Source organism: Chelonia mydas, chromosome 2 (genome assembly GCF_015237465.2).
Source record: "Chelonia mydas isolate rCheMyd1 chromosome 2, rCheMyd1.pri.v2, whole genome shotgun sequence".
Classification (NCBI taxonomy): domain Eukaryota; kingdom Metazoa; phylum Chordata; order Testudines; family Cheloniidae; genus Chelonia; species Chelonia mydas.
The window spans coordinates 234,329,029-234,344,195 of NC_057850.1; the positions used below are offsets into that span (position 1 = coordinate 234,329,029).

The 15,167-nt window shown below is 39.1% G+C and overlaps 1 protein-coding gene across 16 annotated transcripts in view; it reads right to left on the bottom strand.

Moving 5' to 3' along the window:
- Positions 1–15,167, bottom strand: part of PARD3 (par-3 family cell polarity regulator) — a 645,228-nt gene that overhangs the window by 235,351 nt on the left and 394,710 nt on the right. For all 16 annotated transcript variants that reach the window (XM_043541461.1, XM_043541458.1, XM_037890968.2 and 13 more), the window contains one exon: positions 1,965–2,104. In XM_043541461.1, coding sequence (XP_043397396.1) covers positions 1,965–2,104 — 140 coding nt within the window. The remainder of the gene's footprint in view (positions 1–1,964; positions 2,105–15,167) is intronic.

Below are 15,167 nucleotides of genomic sequence, written 5' to 3' on the forward strand. Positions count from 1 at the left end.
TGCCCTTTGTTTCATCTACATCCTTAAAGGGACACTTATTTTGTACCTTGTCATAAATATAAAGGGAAGAGTAAACACCTTTAAATCCCTCCTGGCCAGAGGAAAAACCCTTTCACCTGTAAAGGGTTAAGAAGCTAGGATAACCTCGCTGGCACCTGACCAAAATGACCAATGAGGAGACAAGATACTTTCAAAGCTGGAGGGAGGGAGAAACAAAGGGTCTCTCTGTCTGTGTGATGCTTTTGCCAGGAACAGAAAAGGAATGGAGTCTTAGAACTTAGTAAGTAATCTAGCTAGATATGCGTTAGATTCTGTTTTGTTTAAATGGCTGAGAAAATAAGCTGTGCTGAATGGAATGTATATTCCTGTTTTTGTGTCTTTTTGTAACTTAAGGTTTTGCCTAGAGGGATTCTCTATGTTTTGAATCTGATTACCCTGTCAGGTATTTACCATCCTGATTTTACAGAGGTGATTCTTTTACTTTTTTTCTTCAATTAAAATTCTTCTTTTAAGAACATGATTGCTTTTTCATTGTTCTTGAGATCCAAGGGTTTGAGTCTGTGTTCACCTACGCAAATTGGTGAGGATTTTTATCAAGCCTTCCCTAGGAAAGGGGGTGTAGGGTTTGGGGGGGATTTTGCGGGGAAAGACGTTTCCAAGCGGCTTTTTCCCGGTTATATATTTGTGAGACGCTTGGTGGTGGCAGCAATAAAGTCCAAGGGCAAAAGGTAAAATAGTTTGTACCTTGGGGAAGTTTTAATCTATGCTGCTAAAAATAAGCTTAGGGGGTTTTCATGCAGGTCCCCACATCTGTACCCTACAGTTCAGAGTGGGGAAGGAACCTTGACATACCAAAATTTGTGTCTTACAAAAAAAATCAAGCTTTTATAAAAAACTCTAATGATCAAAATGTTCCCAATTTTATCCCCTTCCAATAATTCTGTGAAAAAAATGCTTTGCCCTACACAGGAAAGTAAGGATTGCCCCACAGTCCTCTGAATCCATAGGGCATGCACCTAGCAGATCCAAGTGTGGGCACAGGCAGGGAATGGGTGGAGGCAAGAGGCTGCCATTGACCAAGCTAGCAATGTATCTGGAGAAAGTGGGAAGCCAATGAGAGAACTGGGACTCTGAGACCCAATTCCTCCCCTGGTCTGCAGTTTACTCAAGGCAGATTGCACAATGACAATTTACCCTTTATTAATGAACAACTACTGTACCTCCATCCACATGATTTCAGAAAAATTCTAATGGAAGTCGGGTTTCTTCCCTTGAACCTATAAACAATCCCCTATGATGTTTGCAATCCAACACTGTGGCATTTTGCTGGTACAAAAAATAAACAGCATGAAAGGTGAAAAGTGCACTAGATTTTAAAAGTCAATTCATTTTTAATTATGGAAAGTGGTAGAACTGGTGTAAATACATAAAAGGCTGTTACAAGAAAGAGGGGAACATTTTTTTTCTCCTTAACCTCTGTGGATGGGACAAGAAGCAATGGGATTAAATTGCAGAAAGGAACGTTTAGGTTGGACATTAGGAAAAACTTCCTAACTCTCAGGATGGTTAAGCACTGGATAGCTTGCTTCGGAAGGTTGTGGAATCTCCATCATTGGAGATTTTTAAGATCAGGTTACACAAACACCTGTCAGGGATGGTCTACTCTAAAATAATACTTAGTCCTACTATGAGTGCAGGAGATTAGACTAGATGACCTCTCAAGTCCCATCCCGTCCTACGATTCTATGATTCTATTTAAAGAAATTTGTTTTGTAAAATCATTACTCTTAACCTGGCTGGGGACCCTCCTTTTACATATGTGCCCTGTTGCAAATATACAGCCCTTAATTTGTTACATTTCCTGGGATAATATATTTTAAATGAACTAATCCAGTGACTCATGCCAAAATACAGAAAGCGCCTTTTGAACTAGACTAGAGGAATAATATACAATATTTCATCACCTCAGTAAGTCGGTCTCCAGCCTTCAGTCTCCCATCTTGAATAGCTGCACCTCTTGGAAGGATGTTTTTCACATAAATTGGAGCTGAGCCACCAATTGGTACATCTCTTGAAGTGATGCTAAATCCCAAGCCTTCTGTACCTGCATAAACAATATAAAGCATTATCATTTGTCTAAGAAGTGCATATTCATTTAATTATACTGCATATTAATTCTAATTCATTTGTTGCCAATATTTTCTGTTGTGACAATTACATACAGAAGCCTTATAAAAATACTGCCTAACAATGCTTCACAGAAAAATGTGAAAATGTAATACCTGGAAATAACAACAATTTTGAATCTTAGGGCCCCCGTCTTACAACACAAATGACTGTTGGGCCCTTTCTCATGAAACCTCTGTACTGGGAATTTCCTGCTCATTGCCATATCTCCAAACTTCCACTTTTGATTAAGATGAATGAGATGGAAGTAGGGCAAAGCAGATCTGGCATTCCTTAACTTCCTCTCCCTTGTCAGTCTGGATTTTGTCCTTGATTTAGTACAAAGAGTTCACTGATTTCATTGGTCAATAATCTACTCTCCTTCTACAATGACTCTTTTAGCAATGTCAGCAGTTTGATACTGTTGACCATGAGGTTTTGCCAACTCATCCATGGACTCTGGCAGTGATGGATGGAAACAGTTCAGTGGTTCCATTCTTTCCACTCAGATAGGCCTCAGAATGTATTATCAATTGCTCATCCACCCTGAATACTCTCTGATGTGGGCTACCACAGGGTTCCATGCTTCCTTCCATTGTGTTCAACATTATGTTATATAATGCCTCTAAGGAAGACAGTGAGACTGTCTAGCCTTCAGTGCTATTGAGACTGCACTCAAGTTTATGTCTCTTTTGCTGGACACAGATTATTACAGTTTCTCTGCTTGGCTAAAGCTCAATTTAGAGAAGTTGGAAGTGATCCTGGGAGGTATGAAGAAATAACATGAGGGTTCCCATAGGTGAAGCTGCCCATTAATAAAGTGGTATACCCACAATTGGTCAATGTGGTGTACAGCCCAGGGTTGCTTTTGCAGCAGACTAACTCCTGGATTCACAAGTCGCCATGGTGGCTAGAAACGGTTTTTTCCACTAGGCTATGAAAAATTTTTACTTTATCTTTTTGGTTTCAACTGTCCCACAGTTATCGGTGGGTTTGTGACCTCCACATTAGATAACCTCAACATTCCACCATGGGGTTATCATTGAGGACCATTTGGAATTTTTCATCTAGTACAGAATGTACATAGCAACTTATGGAGCACACAGCTGTTGGAGAAAGATGACATCTTCACCTTAGATTTATAATGTCCCCTATAGTTTGGTTCCCATTCACCTTAGAGACAACCTCTACCTCAGTAACTGAGATCAGCTGGGAGCTCCTGTTAACAGTCCCTAGAGCTGAACTTTGAGGAAGATGAATGTAGTATTCTCTGTGGAGGGTATGCAACCTGGAATTTGTTTAATGCAAAGCCTGAGTTTGTAGACTTTCAGGATACAGTGTCATGAGCATCTCTTTATCTATTTTTTTTTGAGTGAGTAGGGTCATATTTACATATACCAAAGAGGTTGGAATCCAGTTTAGTTGACACTGATGCATATGTTGATGTCCTTGTTTGTACATGAACCCAGAGACGTACATAATTGTATATGCTCACAGATTATTAACGCATTTTATAAATTGTAAAATAAAATATGTATCAATTAATTTAGGATACAAAAGTGGATTTCATTTATTTTCTTACATAAAATTCACAAGCATCACCTTCAGCAGAAAAGATGAACATATTGCAATGGCCAAGATTTCAGGAGCAATGAGTGATTTTGAGATAGAGAGAGACTCCTTGAGACACCTTACTAAGTACGTCTACTCAGTAATTAAACACCCATGGCTGGCCCGGGTCAGCTTACTTAAACTCATGGAGCTGTAAAACTGCGGTGTAGAGGTTCAGGCTTGGCTGAAGCCCATACTCTGAGACCCCATGAGGTGGGAGGGCTCAGACCTGGGTGCCTGAGTCAGCTGACCAGGGCCAACTGTAGGTCTTTTATTTCAGTCCAGAGGTACCCACAGAGCCAGATTTTCAGGAGGTGGATGAACAGCACTTGTAGAAAATCAGGTCCTTCTAAAGTATTTCAAATGAGGTGCCCACTAATTACCAGTCACAATTTTGTAAATCTGAGCTACAAAGAATTTTCTTAAGTAAATATCATGGCCTAAAGGGTTTAAAAGAATAAAACTCTTATAAACTGAAACTGGAATCTTACTTTACGACAACCACCACTGAAAATATGCTATTAAAAAGCCATCTAAAAAAAAAAACCCCAACCCTCTGCCAGCCAGAAAGAGCAGTGTCTTTTCCAAGTCACGACCCCCAAAAAATCTCATGTTGACCAGGCACTCCAATAATCTGGGGAAAGATTCTGGAATATTAAATCAAGATGGTCTTTGTAGAAAGAGTTTAAGACAGGAGATGAAAAAAATTACAATTCTTTAATAAAGCTTAAGTTTCCTGCACAAAATGAAGAAAAATACTTTGATGTCTATCATCCATAAGTAAGGGTATGTGATTGATATTGTTCCGCAAGTTTGGGGTAGAGCAATTGTTATGTGCTAATCTAACATGAAATAAATTAGTCTCCCTCAGCTCTACAGGACTCAAGATATTTATGCGAATAGTTTGAAAACCTTCATCCGCTTTCTAGACACTACAGAATTTGTCAATGTTACTATTTGGAAAGATGGAAAAAGATATAAATTCTGCAGCCACCACATTTTGTTTAGGAGATCCTGGTATTTTAATGATCTTGCAAAATTTTCATATAATTCTTCACTTCCTTCCAAGAGTGTGAAGATGACATGCAGAAGCCTATGGTTATGGATTGATTTCTCAATAATTTTCCTTTGCAGTGTTTATCCCTTTCTTATTTTAAAGAATCTCGGTTGTGGGTTGTTCTGCTTTAAAAACACTTTTTTGGGCTATGTATTGATATTGTTTTCAAGATATTCAAGTTTCTAAATAATGTTAAGGCTTTGAGTGCATGTCCAAGACAATGTCTCTTCATGGTTAATCTTAATTCCCTTTGACTCATTATTATGTCATTGCAGATCCACAGTTCACACACCATTGTGGGGGGGAAAAATTGGACCTCACATTTTCATACTGCAAGTGTGCTTAGCACAGCTATTGTTAAAGCCTTACAAAATTCTACATGTTCACTCGCATAAGGTTAATGATTTTATTTTTTAAACACTAAGTAAAATCTTAAGTCTACTCATCACTACAAAAAGAGTTGATTTGTAGGTTTTTAATGCCTAGGCAGATACATTTTCAGGATAAATTTTGTTGGGCTGATTTATAAAAGCTTTATGTTCCCCCTATAGTCAAGATGATTATTGGGTGTCCTCCTGCCCCCCTCCTTTTTTTAAAAAACAATTGTATTTTAATGCTATTACACATCTACAAATTTTGGTTAAATTTCATTTTAGATTTTTTGTTCTATCTTGGGATAAAAATAAATTTTCTCCCATATGCATCATCCCAGATGCTCATTTCTACAGATGAAATAACATTTCAGTTGTATTTGTCTACTATGAAATCTCTGTACTCTCTGTTGAGTGTAAAAATGGCTGGACCTCTTCTTCAAGATGGGTTTCAGAGTAACAGCCGTGTTAGTCTGTATTCGCAAAAAGAAAAGGAGTCCTTGTGGCACCTTAGAGACTAACCAATTTATATGAGCATAAGCTTTCATGAGCTACAGCTCACTTCATTATGCATCCGATGAAATGAGCTGTAGCTCACGAAAGCTTATGCTCAAATAAATTGGTTAGTCTCTAAGGTGCCACAAGTACTCCTTTTCTTTCTTCAAGATGCTTTACTTTTGCATTTATAAGTATGAAACCTAAAACGTGGGTTTTTAAATACAACTTAGTTGTCTTGGATAGTTGTAATTTTATAGATTGTAATCAATTTATCTTGGACTTTCCTAATGGCCTAAGAAATCCAGTTTAAAAAAAGAAAAAGAAAAAAAAAACTCACAAATTTGGGAGATATTTTAGTGTGAAGATGACATTTTTACCAGCATGCTAGTGTACAAAGTAATATTTTTTCCAACACTAATTTCTGAAGGGACAGCAAGAAATGTGGCCAACTCATTTTGCCAGAGTTGTTCTTGCTTTTGCTAGATTATTTATATTTGCAACTGATAACATTTTGGTGAACATTTGCGCTGTCCATTCTAGTTATATTTTTTGTATTTTTCACCATCGTTGTGTATTGGGTATTTAATGTTGTTTATTCAGAACCTGTGTGTTCCATATGTAGTTTGAGGGTTTGATGAACTTTGGAAATTACTATAATACATTCAACTCGGGGCAACACACATGTGGCTGGATGGATTTTATGTCTTTTATTTCCTCTGTGCTCATATAATTGATTCAGTTATCCATGCTACATATGTCTCAGCCAACTTGGCAGTAGAAATGTGCATTACTTAGGTGACCTGGGAGAATCAATACCCCCCTGCTGCTGAAAGATACTGAACCTATTTAGTTCTTAGGGAATAAAATTGATCATCATGTTATTATTTATGAAGGAACTGTGCAAACATATGGCAGGCTCCACTGGTACCCTTGAAAGGTCCAAAGAAAAGATACTTTCAAAATTTTAAAGGAGAAAAGAAACTGGACACACACAGTCAGAACACAGAGTCAGAACGGCAAGGAAGCTGAAGGAGGAGATGACATTTTTTCCCACCTTCACAAATCCACAACAGGCTTTACTGACTTGACAGTCCCTTATAATCATCAGCACAAGACAATTTGATTCTCACCCTCAACTTAATTTTTATGGGGTTGGAACAAGGACAGCATGGACTGACCCTTAGAATCCTTACCGATTATCTTCCATCTCAGCTAAGCTTAGAAAGCTTCAAGTTAATCTTTTATAGGATTCCAAAGAAAGCCAGGAAATGGCTAAGTTACTGAATAAGGGCAGAATCCATGTCTCCCTCTACAGCTGCTGTCTCCAAATATGATCAAATTACACTTAATGATACTGAAATTAATGAGGCATTTAGAAATTACCCTACTGATTTGTGTAATTCAAATTCTCAAGCTTCTCTTGATAACATCAGCAGCTTTCTTGACAAGTTGGAGCTTCCTTTCTATCTCATGTGCAATGCTGAATAAGCGTTCTAGAGTCAAGTTACCCAGGGGCTGACAAGTGGCAAGCTCAGTGATAAATTCAAAAAGGGCAATTAATTGGGCAAGTACTCTAGTCAAGGATAATTGCTCAGAGCAGCATTCTCAGCTGAAACAGGGAACTGCAGCTTCAAAGTTTTGGTTGTTTCGGGATTTGTTTTTTGGGAGGTGGGTAGCTGGTAAAATTAAAAGGGAAAAAAATCCATCATTACATTATGCTGTACAAGTGAATATATACTGTAACGAAAATCCCTTCCTAAATACAGATCAGCCTTACTATGACCTGGGAAGTTGGTACAGGAATGGCAGGAACCTGCTTGTGTGCCACAAAGTTTCTGTTGCTTCCCTATGAAATAGGTGTTAGCCTTCCATTTTTCCTAGGATCAGCCCCTTGCTGGTAAGCAGTGTCCTTAGTGTTATGTGCCAGTCTCTTTAAGGTTCTCTGCCATGAAAAAAGTGTTATCTCCTCACCCACCAGTAGTTGATGGCCTATGTCAGGTACAGGTGTGCCATTGTGCGGGAAAGTATTGCCCAGACAAAAGACACTAAAGAGGCCTTGTACTTCTCAATAGGCATCTGCCCTTCCCCACTTCCTACTGCAAATTGGATGGAGATCAGTGTTAAATGAAGTGGGGAGGGTCCTGCTGTATTTAGAGCCACAGTCCAGAAGTCTCAGAGGAAACAGAAGGAGCTAGGATTTAAAATGAGTGTATTTGAGCCCCCCTACATAATCCGTAAGAGGGCAGTATCTGGAGCCGCTAAAAAGGCCACTCGGTGGTTGGGAAACCCAACTTCCCCTGCATCGGAGCAAGTTGTACAAACCTGAGCATATACAGCCAACAGGCTACAAGGCCTCATGCTCTCCCCCAGACTTCCGACCAACACAACAGCAGCATTCTCTCCAGCAGTGTCAGTCTCTGAACTTTAGATATTTTATTGCATGCCTGAGAGCCAGCCAGTTACGGGAGTAGGTGGAGTACTCACCAATGTTCCCTCTAATTTTTGACAGGCCATGCGCGCATAAAATTTCTTCTGTGCAAATTGTTGTGCTTCTGTGCAAATTTTTGTGCGCGCGGTGTTTCGCCGTGTGCGCGGGGTTTAGGATCTGTGTGCGTGCGCACACATGCACAGCTTAGAGTGAACAGTGCTCCTCACTCCTCGTGCTTAAGATGCCACGTTCCTTTGGGAACCCAGATCCAAAATCCAGAGTCTGGCTCTGATGGTTCCACACAGGGGCTAAAAATAATAGTCAGTTAATGGCCAAATGCAGTATGCAAATGGAAGCTAGTCAGGTCAGGAAGCAGCTTTCCAGTAAGGGCCTAAAGGTCCTTTTCTTGACTTAAAAAGAAGTAACATACCTGTGTGTTACTGCTAGGCAGGAACTTTGCACACTGTTAATCCATTAACTATTATCTCCCACTGTATGTTCATGGGCTAAGCTGGAGCCCATTCAAGTTCCCATCTTCTTTTGGCCGAAAGTGCTTCAGAACAATAAAAAATGATACATTGTTGCAATGAATGTTCTTTGCAGCTTTATATCTAATTGATTTGATTCCAGTTTTGCCTGCTGGAAGCTAAAGATGTACAGGCTATTCAGATGACGAGACTGCAATATTGATTGCTAAACTCCTTGGATTCTTTTCTCATATTTAAATACAAGTTAGCCATTTGTTGAGGATGGGGGTTGGGTTGAGCTGAAACTCAACAGTATGATGAATTGGCACTTTCTCTGGTCTCCATATCGGTTTCTGCAGATTAAAGCTTTAATTAAAAATACATACTTGTGTATATAGCCCTTCTGATTGTGCAAACTCTCCAAATAAGACCCAACTGAGTGCTTCCTTCCAGAGTCTGTAGACGAAGGAATATAGTAACTCCTTGCTTAACGCTGTAGGTATGTTCCTGAAAAATGCGACTTTAAGCAAAATGATGTTAAGCGAATCCAATTTCCCCATAAGAATTAATGTAAATGGGGAGGGGTTAGGTTCCAGGGAAATTTTTATATGCACACACACACAGTGTAAGTTTTAAACAAACAATTTAATACTGGTACACAGCAATGATGATTGTGAAGCTTGGTTGAGGTGGTGAAGTCAAAGGGTGGGATATTTCCCAGGGAATGCCTTACTGCTAAATGATGAACTAGCAATCAGCTCAGCCCTCAAGGGTTAACCCATTGTTAATAATGTAGCCTCTCACTCTACAAGGCAGCAGGAATGGAGGGAGGGGAGACAGCATGGCAGACAGAGACTGTGTGTGAGACAGAGAGAGATGTGCATTGCCCTTTAAGTACGCTGACACCACTCAGCGTACACTGCCTTTTTACGTAGATCAGCAAGTTGAGACAGAGCTGCTGCCAGGAAGCTCCCTCCATCCTGAGCCCTGTCGTGTGTCTCCCCTGCTCTATGGAAATGGGGTAAGCGGGGTGCAGGAGGACACCCTGACATTAGTCCCCTTCTTCCCCCTATGCCCTCCCCCCCTGACGCCCAGCAAGCAGGAGGCTCCCGGGAGCAGCTCCAAGGCAGAGGGCAGGAGCAGCACATGGCAGTGGGGGGAGGAACAGCTGAACTGTGAGCAATTGATAGTCTCCTGGGTGGCTGCTGCACATGGAACTTAGGGGAGCAGGGAGCTGATGGGGGGCTGCCGATCCACCCTGGTTCCAAGCCCCCACCAGCTAGCTCCAACGGGCTGCTCTTCCTGAAAGCAGTGGACAAAGCAGGCGGCTTCCAAACAATGTTATAAGGGAGCATTGTGCAACTTTCAATGAGCATGTTCTCTAATTGATCAGTAATGTAACAATGAAACAAGGTTAACCAGGACGACTTTAAGTAAGGAGTTACTGTAATGGTTTAACACATTTGAACATCCATTCTAATCTCAAAAGGGTATTCATCCTGAAGTCTAATTACGAACATTTTGAACATCCACATTAACTGTTTCACTGCCAATGGTGATGTTTTCAATATATATTAGTGTTTTAAATATGAAACACCGGGAACAGTTTCATCATTACCCAAATACAGAGAGCCCATGCCATATATAGAGGAGAACAGACTTCCCTTGGGATAGTGGGCTGTACAGGTAGAGTCTGGATTATTAGATCTGACTTGAAGGACCCAGAACATAATCTGCCACTCCCTAAATATTAAGGCTCATGGGTCAAGGAGGCAAATAGCTGGGGAAAATCTATCAGCAGCACAGAGATGAAGGTAGCTCAAAGGTAAATTTTAAACAGAAGCATTTTCATTTAATGGCAGTGTTGCAAGTATTGTTTGTAAAATACATAAAACGTGGGGACATTTAAAAAAAATCCATGCACGAGTGCCACACGTACGGCAATAATTATAGCAGGCAAGTAGAGAAATGGGCTCTTTCAGGTCCATGGTATCTCTCCTCTTTGGAACCATTCTCTGGATAGACAGGTTAATTATTTCATCAACCATGCGCTCTATATGGCCAAGTGCGCTTCGTTAGAGTCTACAACACACCTGCAGAACCAGGCAGAGAGAATACATGTTGTGATACCACAAAAGGGGGCTACATTAAGATGATCAAAACCATTTTAGATGTTCTCTGAGAAGTGGTTTTTGGAGTCCATATTTTCAGGACTGCGTATGCACAATGAGAATAACTGCATGTGCAAACGGTCAGTTAGAAACATGTGAAATTACAGCAGTTGCATGTGCATGCCTGTTTAGCTGTGCGGGTCTGAGAATCTAGAACATCATTTTCCCCTCTAACCAAAGAGCTCACTCCTAAATAAGCATTATGATCATTCCAGTATTTAAGTCCAGCCATTTTCACTGCATCCCTGCTAAAACTAATGGTTAGAGAGGTTTTTTTCATCAGAGGAAAATGGTGTTTGTAACACCTCTCTCCAGTAACTCAAAAATGGCTGAAGTGATTTCCTTTCACTTTCACCTCAGATCTGAGGTAAAATTTTGAAACTCACCTAAGTGGTTTAGAAACCTAAGTCCCATTTTCAAAAGTGACTTAGACCTTTGGCTTTTACATCTCAATAGGACTGAGTATCCTAAGATACTTTTGAAAATTTTATCCCACGCACGGACAACTTCAGCCCAAAAGGTGACTATCTCAGAAAAGTACATGCGAAAACAGGAAGCTATCATGAAAAATAGTTAGCAGTCTTTGCATAGAGGGTGCAAACTCCATTTATAACTAATTCAGGTCTCAGCCTGAAATTTTTACTTTGTCCGTATCTAGGATGCAGTGGAGTTTTGCATGAGTAAGGACTGATTAAAAACTAGGCTCTGATCCTTCAAGCAGCTCTGCACATGGGCCACTATGCCTTCTTGGAGCCCCACATCTTCACTGGATAGCTAAACAGGTGCAAAAGTCCGTCCACAAATTGCTATTTGCAAGGTCAGGGCTCAAGAATGGACTTCAGGATACGGCTCCAAACCAGAAAAATGTAAACTCTTGCAATTCAGATTAGAAAATCTAATAACCAAATTACCTAGGCCAATTACCAAATTATCAGATAAGATAGATGGGTTGAATCATCTAAGTTGGATTTCAGTTTTTGCTATAATGTCAAAATAAAATCGTAGAATCTCTGACCTTTGGCTGACTGTTTTGGTTTTCTGAAAGTGTCTCTTTTCATGCTTGATTTATAGACAGCTTGGGAAACTAGAACTAAAGAGTTTGTTGTTGTCTCCATGGCCGCTTACCATATAGGGTTTTCTGCTTAATATTTTATTAAGTATTATTAGTATTGTATTTACTAAATTAGACAAAAAGCTATTTCAAGCCGAAATGAATTGATGCACTAAATGTTAATATATTGAAGGAGCAATGGTATTTTGCTTCAGGTGATGTGAAGCTATTCTAGTCCGCAGCAGTCTTGAAATACTCCATGTTGTTTCCAGACTAGTGTGTTTGAACTCTGAGTGATGTGATGCCTGACTGAAAGCAGGGACCTTGAATGCTTTAGGGACTATTGAGCTAAATGTTACAAGCTAATGAACATATGAAACTCCTGGAATCATCTTTTTTTTTTTTTTTTTTTTTGGTTTGTTTGTAGTACATTATTTATAAAGGTTGGGCCAGATTTTTCTCAGTTACACTGACTTAAATCCAGAGTAGTTTTGTCAAAAGGAGTTTATTTGGGTCTCTGCTAGTGTAACTGAGATCAAAGTTTGGCCTGATTGTGAGTGTTGTATAAGTGGCCTTATTCTCTCTACTTGTCAGCTGGGAGGAATTTTCTCTATTTCATTTCTTGTTTAGGTTTATTATAAAATATGATATACAGTAAAATGTAAATAAAAAATACAAGCCAGTTGTCACTCCTCAAGCTGTCTTAACTTGTATGAACTATGAAGAGTGACTGCAGTTCAAGCCTCAATAGTATTAGAATATCAGCAATAACCCCTACATCTGTATGCTAAAAGTTCAGGGCCTGACCTTTAAGGAAAGATAAATAGATATCCATTTTCATTTAGAAAAGCCAACAAACATTCTGCATTGACTGAAACATATTACTGACCTTCTCTTCTGACTTTATTAAGCAGCTAATGCCTGTGAAAGATCAGGTTATTTGAAAATGCCAAAATGGCAATAAATATTAAGAAATCATAATTATGGAGGCAAGTACTACAGGGCTGTCCTAGTATGTCATTTTACTTGACATAGCTCACACAATACGTAAAAACACAGCTATAATAAAGGTCTCTCTCTTTATGTTGAGGAGTCAATTCACCCATACTACATCATCTAGAATACACTGATTAAATCAGAAGTGAATTTCAAGTTGAAGCCATAAGTATGTATATGCTTTAAGGCACTCCACAAGGAATTTTTAATCAAACTATGTTATTTGGTGAATAACTGCTATCTGTTAGCCTCAAAGAACATGTATTTGTTATATTTCTATAAAACCTCTTACTACAATGTCTTTTGTTAGAAATAATCAAAGAAAATCAATGTCCCTATTTCACTCATTTATAATAAACTACTTGGGGGTATACTTAAGCACTTTGCTTCATTTGTTGCTCCACATTTACGTTCTCAGACTAATCAAATGAAAATCAGGATGGGAAGACATCTTTCTACAGAGGAGATTGAAGAATGAATAACGAGGAATCCTTTCTGTATGCATGCATTCTATCCTAGGTTAGCATGCATAAAACAAAATATGCGAAATTATTGTGTGTCTGTTTATAATTTGACTCATGCTGTCTTTACATAGCAATTCTTCTTATAAAAACAATCTATTAGAAATAAAACAGAACACCTCTGATATATGTTTTAGGTTGTGTTTTTAAAGTCTGAACTTAGAGGCATTTTTTGTCAAATCAAGTTAAATTGATTAAGTACGGGTACTCGTATTTTTTCTTTTATCTGAAAATTCATTAAAACAGGATTCACTAGTACATGGGGTGTCAAACATTTTTACAGCATGGACCACGTTCCTAGCCAGATTGCCTTGAGGATCTCCACCCTTTCCCATCACGTGGTTCACGTCTCCCCTCCCATTCATGAGCTCAGCATTTACAGCAACTGCTTACATGTCTAAATTATATTCGGAAAATGTTTACAGTAATTATTGCTGTCTCTAATGTAGTATTTATAGGTGGAAAGTCAGGGGAAAAGTTGGCATCATGTGATCAACCAGCTCTCTACAGGACACCAGGAAGTGAGCTACATCCCACAGTTTGAGAATCTCTGCTTTAGCAAATTAAAAACTGATGTTCCTGTTTTCTTTTTTTCCCCAACATCTTCGGCATCAAGATTGCTTTGTGACAAAATAATTATTTCCTCCAGCCAACATTTATGTTATCATAATTATTGTTGATGTTCTACAAGCTATGTGAAACATACATATTTTCACCCCTGGCTGAGAAAATTAGATGTTTGCATATTATGTCCCAGTGATATTTTCATTGGCTTCCTATTTATCCATTCCATTAAAGAACAAAAAATCAGTGTAGTGACTGGGGGCATTTTTGTAAGTACAGCAATTCCTTACTCGGCCAATAACAACATTTTTCCAACCAAGTTGTCTTAAGCTGATGGCCTTAAGTATTTCTGAAGGAGCATCAACAACAGAAGCAAACTGTCAATTCAGCCTTATGTCATCCAAGTTTGTAGAGCTTAAAATTCAGTAACCAGAAACAAGCAATCTGGTAGTTCATCAGAAGTTCACAGAAAAGGGGGCGTAATTTTAGAAAGAAAACTGCTATCCTGGTTATTATGAAGCCACAGTAATCTCTACCATTCAAGATACTCTGTCATCAGCTCCTTTTAAGAAAATCATTTTTATTAATTAACAAAAATCTAATGTGAAACAAATAAACTTTGCCTTCATGTGAAAGGTTAACAGAATCGGTAGATATAGCATATTCTGTCACAGTGGTAGGCTGTTTGCCGTATAATTTCCAATGTCATTTCTTCATACTGAATGCAGTGCACCTTGCCTTGACTCACTCAAAGACTGTGGCATGCATTGTCATTTAAAAACTCATCATTTGCCAACAGTTACAACACAGTGGCATCTGAGACACATCAGTTCCTATTTTAAGTATAATGAAATAACTAATATTTTAAAAATGACTGGGTGGTAATTATTTGCAAATACCGACTTTTAATGGTGACTGCAGTACACAAGCTACATAATTTATATAGCTCTAAACTTGCAGACTGGGCATCTCGAAATGATCTTGCCTGTATCCATGATACTAAGCAGTGAGGCACGTTTCATTCTTCTAGATGGGATTGCGACTACTCTCTTGACTTGTGATGGGTCAGTTCAGTTCATGGCCATCCTCTGCCAGCAACATGCCAAGTCTTGGATAACTTTCCACGCAGCCAACAGACCGTCGCTGATCTACATTGGGCTACTACTCCCAGTTGTCAAGAGTTCCAAAAAGAAGCGGTGGAACTTCCGAAAGGCTGACTGGGAAAAATACAGGGAAATGCTCAGAGTATCTTGAAATGCTCAAGTT